At 45.4% G+C, this 10,492-nt stretch overlaps 1 protein-coding gene across 1 annotated transcript; it reads left to right on the plus strand.

The window, feature by feature from the left end:
* Nucleotides 1-269: 269 nt before the first annotated feature.
* Nucleotides 270-1,243, plus strand: LOC100191984 (photosystem I reaction center subunit II). The gene has a single exon (NM_001137408.2). The coding sequence runs from the start codon at nucleotides 390-392 to the stop codon at nucleotides 987-989; it is 600 nt and encodes a 199-aa protein (NP_001130880.1). The 5' UTR covers nucleotides 270-389; the 3' UTR covers nucleotides 990-1,243.
* The last annotated feature ends 9,249 nt before the right edge of the window (nucleotides 1,244-10,492 follow it).

The raw sequence follows: 10,492 nt of genomic DNA on the forward strand, positions 1-10,492 counted from the left end.
AGGTGAGGTGTGCCAACGAGCCCGCATCAGCTTTTGGCCAGATCAGTGCGCCGTGCGCTAGCTGCATACTCCTACCGGTGATGCAGTATGGTGCGACCGGATGATGATATTGCGATGTGCCACGCTCGCTTTCGTCGAGTGGAAGATGACGACGCGCCCGCGGTGGCGGTGTGTGGATGCGCAGACTCCCGGCATATCAAAATCCGCACTCCCCATTGGCCGGCCTCATATCCCCTTATCCGCTTCGCCACCCGCGGTCTCGCCCACCACCCGCTCCGGCCGGCTCTTAGCTGCATGCTCGCGCCGCCCTCCTCTCCATCATCCAGTGCTCTCTCCTCTTGCGATTCGCTCGCTCGATCCTAGCTTCCCTTCCAAGAAGCGCAGCGCCCATGGCCATGGCCACGCAAGCCTCCGCCGCCACGCGCCACCTGCTGGCCGCCGCCTGGGCGCCGGCGGCGAAGCCGCGGCAGCTGAGCTCGCAGCTCGCGCTGCCGTCGTCGTCCTCCCGCGGGCCGGCCCCGCTCCGCGCGTCCACCGAGGAGGCGGTGGAGGCGCCCAAGGGGTTCGTGGCCCCGCAGCTGGACCCCAGCACGCCGTCCCCGATCTTCGGCGGCAGCACGGGCGGGCTGCTCCGCAAGGCGCAGGTGGAGGAGTTCTACGTCATCACGTGGACGTCCCCCAAGGAGCAGGTGTTCGAGATGCCCACCGGCGGCGCCGCCATCATGCGGGAGGGCCCCAACCTCTTGAAGCTGGCGCGCAAGGAGCAGTGCCTGGCGCTCGGCACCAGGTTGCGCTCCAAGTACAAGATCACCTACCAGTTCTACCGCGTCTTCCCCAACGGCGAGGTGCAGTACCTCCACCCCAAGGACGGCGTCTACCCGGAGAAGGTCAACCCCGGCAGGGAGGGCGTCGGCCAGAACTTCCGCAGCATCGGCAAGAACGTCAACCCCATCGACGTCAAGTTCACCGGCAAGGCCACCTTCGACTAATCACACTTCACGTACGCCGCACGCCCCAGCCGGGATCCAAATTAAAGAACTTCTTCTTCTATTAATTACAGTATATTGTAATTTGGCTGCTGGTACGGTGGTGGCATGATTTGAGATGTGCATGATGATCCTTGTGTAATTTTATTACCAAGTCTCTTCTTATATTTACATGTTCATTTGCTTGCTTCTTGCATAACATAACGCCTATCGACAATGACCATCATTAGTTTTAGTCCTACGTGTATTTGATTCAATCTCTCCGTGTTTATAGTATAAATTCAACCAAACTAAAGAAGTTTGAGTCAGCTTGATCCTAAAATTGCACCATGCATATTTAAAACAACTTGGTTGCAGGGGTTAGAATCATCAATTAAATCAAAGCAAGAAGTAGAAGCATCTTTCTTAATTATTTCAGGTATTTTAACTAAAGATGCTACTGGGGTGCTACCAATGTTTTACAGCTTAGTATTTAGCTCATTATTGTGTATGCTAAGAATTTCCATTTTCTCTAGCAAATTTTCAGTAGCTTCTTGGGAGCTAGCTAACTTAGCCTTAAGTTTTTCATTCTTTTTAATAAGGCCATCATTGGTAGCAGTGAATGAAGCACTAGACTCTAATAGATCAATTTTAGTTGATAGCTCACTATTTAAGTTTGCAAAAGTTTCAAATTTTTCTAGCAAACCTTTATAATCATTTTGAAAGCTAATCAACTTATTTTTCAAAGTTTTAAGTTCAGCTTTTTGTTTAGTGCAAACATCTTGAAAAATTCTACGGCTTCCGCAAGCTCATCTATGGAGAGCTTTCCCTCACCTTCATCGTCACTACTACTTTCATCACTAGAGGATGGAATACTTTTGTTACCTCTTGCCATAAGGCATTTGAGTGATGACCGTGATGAGCGTGATGAGGACCGGTGGCTGCTCGTCCTTGGAGGTTCATCTTCACTTGAAGAATCATCCCAAGTTCTAACACTTGTTAGCGCCTTACCTTTGCTCCTCTCCTTTTTGGGTTTGGCCATATTTGGACAGTTGTCCCTGAAGCGGCCCTTCTCCCCACATTCGAAGCATCCTCTCTTCCTTTGCTTTTTCCTGTCAATGTTAAAGAGAAGATCTTCGACCTGCAGGGGCACACCCATTAGATTCACTACAGGAAAACGCTCAGTTTCCGACGGCCTAAACCGTCGGAAATAAGTCCTGAACCGTCGGAAGTAGTTACTTCCGACGGCTTAAGGCGGGTCCCGTCGGAAGTAACGCCGTAGAGGATACCCAGTCGGAAGTATCCGCGCTTCCGACGGGGCCGTCGGAAGTAAGTTTATTTCCGACGGCCAGGGTGGAGCCGTCAGAAATAAAGCGAGGTGGGCCCCGCAGATGGCCGGCCGCCGGCACCTGACGCCGTCACGGCTTATTTCCGACGGGGCCGTCGGAAATAGGGGACCGTCGGAAGTAATTAGAAAACAGAGAAACAGAATTTTCCTGCCTTTTGTTTTACAAACAACCACACACATTCAATCTCATACAATATCCAGTTTCATCCAGAATCACATACAATACCACACAAATATGCATAATTCATCGTTTCACATGAAACACACAATTAAATTGACAAAAAGTTCACCCGTCCACAAATTAAAGCACAAGTTCACATGTCCACAAGTTCACAAGTTCAAAATAGCACAAGTTCACAAGTTCACAATACAAGTTCACAAGTCCATAGTACGAGAAAAACACAAGGAGACAGGCTACTCAAATGGAGGAGGTTGATCAAATGGAGGGGGTTGATTTGATCCGCTAGCTCCTCCGATGTTTAGAAGACCGTCCACAAAAGAAGCGACTGCATCTTCAGAGTCCTCATTTCCCGGAGTTAGCAAGTTTCCTGGAGGGACCTACAACATTCAAAAAATGTGTTAGTAGTTAAATTCTTGTTATGCAACGTCAAAAGAAAAAGTCAAGTAATATAACCTGAGGTGCAGGTGTGGGCCAACTAAATTGTGGAGTCGGTACAAACTGCGGGATAGGTGGAGGAGGTGGCATAGTCATCGCTGAAAAATCTGGACGTTGCCCTAGTGCTATTTGCTGAAAGAAATTGAAAGCTATGTTACGAGGATATATTAGAAAATATGTGCTCCAATTATAGTAGAGGCTCACGAGGATCTAATTACCTGCATCATCTCCTGCTGTCGTGCAAATTGAGCAGCCCAGTACTCTTGTTGTTGCTTGTTATACTCCTCCTGCCGCCTCAAAGCTTCCTGCACCCGGATCAGCTCGGCGTTTCCTTGGGTACTAGAGCGAGGACCACGGCTAGACGACCTCGATGGGCGAGACCTTTCAGGCCTCACCTGAGTCGAGTCGATAACACTACCAAACATGGGGTAACTACAAAAAAATAGAAAGAAGTTAAACACGTAACACATCATGTTAGAATAGATCAAATCGACGAATTAATAATAGCAAACTCACCGTCCATGAGGTTTTCCGCCTCCACTAGCATACACAACCTGAGGATCGATAGGCTGATTCATCCAATCATAGTCTTGCCCATGCTCCGACATCATGGAAGCACCATATGAGGCCTAACAAATAATAAACAATGCAGTTATATTTTTCTCGACTCTTAGAATAGAAGTGCATTGTAACTAGTTGCGAAAGTCTCACCACACGCTCAGTAGCTGACTGAGAACACAACTGTTCTGGATTTGTAGGATCCGACCCCCTGTGACCTCTAAGGTAAACCTGAACATCACTCGGCGTAACACCAGAACTAGCTTCCTACAGGCAAAAGAAAATAACATAAAACACATAGAAGATTCATGATATGCACGACCATAAATTACACTTATCATGCGCTTTGCCAAACGAACGTGGCCATCACCACCATATCTGTGGTGAACATCATGCCCACGATTTGAGTTGTTTCTCAATGAAACACCTTTAAATCCATCTGTTGCCCAATATTTGCATACAGCCCGCCAACCAGCCTCATTTGATGCCATCCATGGCACCGAGTCTGAAAACTTTATTTCGATCCAATGTATTGTTAGTACTAACACTTGGACATGAATTAGGATAAAAACAATTTACCTCAAGATATTCTTCTTCGGTTAAGTATTTGTTTGATGCCTCACTTTTGGAACGTGGCCGACGTCCTTCCTGCCTTAATATGTAATCAGAAATGACCTGGATCCGAGCATAATACATCTGATCCCTAACCAAGGTAGTCGCGCTCTTGTTAAAAATGATCCGTGCACGATCGTTCATACTTCCATCTTCAGGCAACCTGTAACGTTTCTGAAAAAACAAGAAACAAGATTTTTAGCACATTGTATAGTTGAATCAATTCAAGTTGGGCTAGAGAACATACCCAGAACTCATGCCACACAGCACCTTGGGCATTCCTATGTTCCGCATTGAACGCGAGCCCGTACTGATCCCAAGACATACAAGGCACCTCAACGCCTTTCTCCATCACTACACCAGGCCAGAGATATTTGCATATACTTCCCAAAACTTTATTCACCTGTGTGCGACGTCCTTGACCTTGAAAAGATGCATCAATCCAAGACCTGCAACCACATTGTACAAAAGAAGCATTAACAAATTTCATATAATGTATGAACAAATATTTAAGATTAGAATCAACTCACTCGTCGCCACATGGTACGATCAGAATCTTATCCTCCTCACGAGCAGGAACTTTAGGAGGAGGCACCCAATGTGTTTTCCTCGACTTCCGTGCCCGAGAAGACCCTCCACCACTAGAAGCTCCAGCATCACTGCTAGGCCATGAGTCCCATCCACCTGCTGACCCTCCACCCTCAAACTGACCACCACCGGAAGACCACCCATCTCCAGCTCCACCTCCAGCATCATCTTCCTGCTCATAGTCTGCATCGGCCGCATCGTAATCGGCCGCATCCTCACCCCTCGCCTCCTCCTCTCGAGTTTCGTTAACATCCTGCACATGAAACACTTTAATCATTAGATTCATATAAACATTACTATATTGAAATAAAATAATAATTTAGAGTAATCACACCTGTCCCTGCATATCAGGTGGAAGATGTTCCATCAAAGCCTGTCGTCTGTTGCTCGAGAGCGACTCGGTACCCTGGAACAGACACTCCTGTGCTTTGCTTCTTCCTGAAGAAGAAGAGCCCTTCGTCATGCCCTTCACAAAATTCTTCAACTTTCGAGCCGCCATCCTGCATATTGAAAATTATATTAGTATAACAATAAAGAGATAACAACATAGTATAACAATAAATTAAATTTTAATTCATCAAAATAAATATTTACTTCTTAATCATATTCGAAATCAGGATTAATTTGTTGTCTTCTCAAGCGCGTCGACTTTCTCTCGGGTGTCTTTTTCTTCTTCGACTTTCGTTTCCTTTTTGGAGGAACTATTGCATCATTAAGATCGCCCGCTACTGAATCTGGCTCTATTGTTGTTTCTATATTAAAAACGGGTGGAACTTCAATTTCTTGATAAATTTCTTCAACATCAGGTTCCACCTCATTTTGTCGATAACTTGTATCACCCTTTAAATATAATCTTTCACGGGGATTTACGTTGTACACTACCCACCAGTCTTTAAGATCGATACAGGGATATGACATATAATACACTTGGTCCACTTGAAAACCAAGAACAAATTTACTACAACCACGAGTCATTATACGCTCGTGTTTGACTTCTACCATACCAAATTGGTTTTGTCGTATCCCATGTTTAGGATCGATCCAATCACATTTGAAGAACATAACTTTCAGATTTTTTCCCCCAGCGAAGTCGAATTCCAATATATCTTTGATAGTTCCATAATAATTCATCTCCCTTCCTTGCTCATCAAAAGACCAACATACCACACCAGTATTTGTTGTCGCAGCTAAAGGTCGAGTACATTCAAATTTGGTTGAACGAAAACGATATCCCTTGACATCATAACGACCATAGCTTCTGACTTTGACAAGTGCACGTGACATCTGACGTAAGTCCTCGTCAACGTTGGAAGTTTTTTCGCACTGTCAGTTACGAAAATAGATCAATAGGAGGAACTATTAAAAAGATAAACTATGAACACATAAGAAAACGGATGTGATATTTACATGAACTCGAAACCAATTAATGAAATTGGGAGTGCCTTCTTTTCCTTCGCGAAGCATGATTTCATACAGCCTCGTCGACAGTTTACCCTTATTCTGTCGTTCGTACTCGCTGTTGAAAAAAAGTAAATAAAAGAGTTACGAGGAGTAATGAGCACATGTTGCTCTTCAATTTGAAAATCTATGCTTACTTGAAGTATGGAGTCATCTCTTCCATGTTTTCATACATGTAGAGTAATGCATCCAACTTTTCTTCACGTCCAATGTGATATTCAGTTGATGCTCCAACTGTCCTTCCCTCGAATGACAAAATTTTGAGTTTAGTGCATGGACCAGCTTGATCAACATTATACCTTAATGTAGGTGCATTTACATTGTGTTCTTCTGCAAAGTATACACTCGTGAAGGCTGATATCTCTTTATATTTAAATTCTTCAGCAATACACCCTTCAACTCTTCCCTTGTTGCCAACCATTGCACTAAGCTTCTTAAGTGCCCTTTCTATGTGATACATCCATCTATACTGCACAGGACCCCCAATCTTAGCTTCATATGGAAGGTGTACAAGTAGATGTTGCATCGGATTGAAGAATCCAGGGGGAAATATTTTTTCCAATTTGCAAATAAGGACCGGAATCTCCTTCTCTAATTTCTCCATCACATCTTTTTTAATTTCTTTAGCACAAAGTTGTCTATAGAAGTAGCTTAACTCAGCTAACGTCGTCCACACATCATTATTCAAGTAACCCCGAAACATTACAGGAAGTAATCTTTCCATAATAATGTGATAATCATGACTCTTCAATCCATTCATTTTTCCTGTCCTCAAATTCACGGACCTTCTGAATCCCGCGGCATACCCATCTGGAAATTTTAAGTTTTTCAACCACACTATCACCTCTTTCTTTTGCTTAGATTTTAGACAAAATGACGCACGTGGCTTAGCACCACTCTGAAGCAAGACTAGGCTTGGTCGGTTACAAATTTTCTGTAAATCTTTTCTGGCCTTTATATTATCTTTGGTTTTATCAGGAAAATCCATACATGTACTAATAATGCTTTCAGCAACATTCCGCTCTTGGTGCATGACATCAATGTTGTGCATCAGAATCAAGGCCTCCGTATAAGGGAGTTCCCACAAAGAACATTTATGTGTCCAATTATGTTCTATTCCAAATCCCAGGTAACCAGTACCATCTGGTTTCAAATTATCGAGCGCAGCATGAATCTCTGCGCCACTCAAACGCTTCGGTGATTTACCTTCTGAAGCAATGGTGTATTTTTGAAATTGATTTGCCTCAAATCTGAACGGGTGATCGAGAGGCAAGAAACATCTGTGGCAATCAAAGTAACAGATCTTCCCACCAAACTCAAGACGAAAACAATCTGTATCCTTACCACATATTGGACATGTCAACTTTCCATGACAACTCCATCCAGCAAAAATACCGTAGGCCATGAAATCATGAATCGACCACAAGTACGCAACTCGAAGATTGAATCTCTCTTTCTTGTAGCAATCGTAAGCTTCGACTCCTTCCCACAATTTTTTCAACTCATCGACTAAAGGTTCCAACATTACATTGAGATGTTTTCCAGGGTGTTCTGGTCCAGGAATGATTAGACACAGAAACATGTAATCGTATTTCATGCAAAGGTGAGGTGGAAGATTGTATGGAACTGCAAATACAGGCCAACAAGAATACGGCGATGCAGTCATATTGAAAGGTGAGAACCCGTCCGTCGCCAACCCGATTCGAATATTTCTAGCTTCACTAGCAAAATCCGAATCAAAATCATCAAGCGCCTTCCACGCATCACTATCAGATGGGTGCATCATAACTTGAGGGTTCTCGTGGTCACGTTCTTTGTGCCATCTCATCTGCTTAGCGGTGTTTTTTTGAGAGAAACAACCGTTTTACACGAGGCGTGAGAGGCATGTAACGAAGTTGCTTCTTTGCTACTTCTGTTGTCAATTTATCTCCATCTTCATTTACGACCTCAACGAACCTTGATTTGCTGCATCTCAAACATTTGTCTAATTTTTCATTTTCCTTCCAGAAAAGCATACAGTTATCTGGACAAACATCAATTTTTTGATACTCCATACCTAAGCCAGAGAGTAACTTTCTTGACTGATACACGTCTTTGAGCATTTTGTGATTTGGTGGTAATACGTCGCTGATCAAATTCAAAAGTTCATTTAAGCAGTTGATGGAGAATGCGAACTTAGACTTGATAGCCATAAGTCGCGTCACAAAAGCAAGAATGGTTACTCTCGTGTGTTCGTGCAACGGCTCTTCTGATGCCTTGAGAAGTTCAAAGAATTTTTTAACTTCCGGCGGTTGAGGATCCTCAGGATTATCTGGAAACACTAAATCGGGATCCTCTCTTAAATCCTGAACCATCTCCTCCATTCGGTCTAAATCCGGGTCAAAATCGTCTTGACCTTCTGAAGCATATCCACGGGGAAGCTCCTCACCATGATGCACCCAAACTTCATAATTTGGCACGTAGCCATTTTTGCAAAGATGACCAGACATCTCTTTCTTGGTTTGACGTTGATAATTTTTGCAAACACTGCATGGGCACCACACTCGACCATTTCTTGGCGAAGAAAAAACACGATTGATAAAATCTTCGGTTTTCTGTATCCACTCAAGTGAAGGATCATTTTTTCGCCAGCCTTCATACATCCAGCGACGACTATCACCCATCGTTCGACTAATTAAAGATCAAGACAAGTTCATTAATTTCTAGATATATTATCAGCCGGTGGTCCTACAATTATAGGAAAGTATAGGTCCTAAACCCACCTAAGAGTGAACGACATATCACAGATTTATGATAAGTCAATGAGTTTGAACGAAATTTCGGCAGCATAACCCCGTTGTTCTCCATTGCACGCCCGTAATGGTGCAACGGAGAACAAGAGAGTTATGCTGTCGAAATCTCGCTCAAACTCATTGACTCATCATAAATCATATTTGATATGTCGTTCACTCTAAGGCTGTCCAAAAAGGGACAATTTCGATACAACACACTACTTTATTAAGCAATGTGTTGGACCGAAACGGGTGACGCATAAGTTTAGACCTATTTTAGTTAAGTATCGCATTATACTACAACATCACATCAAATTATACTACAGCATCACATTATACTACAACATCACATTAATAAAGTTAGAAATTACCTGAATTGCCCACAGGAGTGACGACTGGCGACCGGTGTGAAGCTGCGTGCGCGCGCTCACGTGCGGCCGCGTTTGGCCCCGTGCGAACGGCCGCGTGCGCGCGCTCACGTGAGAAGACTCGACGACGGCCTCGGGCGGCCTTGCCGACAGCGTGCGGCGGGCTCGGGGACGGCTGCGGCCTCGGGGCAACGGCCGCGGAGGCTGTGGACGGGGCAGCGGCCTCGGGCGCGGACGACAGCGGCCTCGGGCAGCCTCGGGCGCCCTCGGCGGCGGCGCTGGCCAGGGGCGGGGCGGCGGCGGCGCGCAGTGCAGGCGGCGACGGCGCGCTGTGTGCGGGCGGCGGCGGGCGGCTGCAGCGCGCTGTGCGGGACCGCGCGCCGGTGCGGACGCTGACGCCGGGCTGAAGCGGACGATGCTTGTTTGTGTGTGCGGCCGCGGGGCCGCGCGGGGTAACGGTCGTTAGGGGGCCTCCGCTTATTTCCGACGGCCTAGGTGGCGGGCCATCGGAAATAGAGCTATTTCCGACGGTTTAGGTGGTGGGCCATCGGAAGCGTACCTATTTCCGACGGCTGGCCGTGGGCCGTCGGAAATAGCTCTATTTCCGACGGTACCCTAGGAACCGTCGGAAATAGTGGTGGCCGTCGGAAATATAGCGTTTTCCTGTAGTGATTAATCTTGTGGATCATCCCCATTACCTTTCCGACGTGTCGGATTGTTTCTTCGTCCTCGGAGGATGATGTGCATGGTTGATTATCTTCATCATCATCACTTTCTTCTTCTTCCTCTTCTTCACTTGAGGAACTTGGAGTGGGAGCCTTCTTTTTGCCCTTCCTTTCATTACATGCAAAAGCATATGGCCTTGAGGAAGTTGGCTCCTCTCCCCGACATATTTTTCGCGACATCTCAAAAGCCGCGATTTTCCCAATCACAATGGTCGAGGTCATGTTGCTCAAGTCCTCCATGTTGTGAAGGATAGTGATGATGCTCCCATATCTTCGTTGTGGTAGTAGGGACATAATCTTCCTCACAATGTCTGCATCACCTAGCTTATTAATGCCAATAGAATTGAGCTCATTGATAATTAGATTAAAACGAGAATACATGTCTCTCACAAGCTCATCATCTTTCATAGCAAAAGAATTATACTCATTTAAGACTAGGCAATGTTTTTGCTCACGGACATTGGATGTGCCGTCATGGAGCTC

Source organism: Zea mays, chromosome 1 (assembly GCF_902167145.1).
Source record: "Zea mays cultivar B73 chromosome 1, Zm-B73-REFERENCE-NAM-5.0, whole genome shotgun sequence".
In the NCBI taxonomy this organism is placed as follows: Eukaryota; Viridiplantae; Streptophyta; class Magnoliopsida; order Poales; family Poaceae; genus Zea; species Zea mays.

Coding starts and splice junctions, on each gene's coding strand:
- LOC100191984 (NM_001137408.2), top strand. CDS start 390: ATGGCCATGGCCACGCAAGCCTCCGCCGCCACGCGCCACCTGCTGGCC.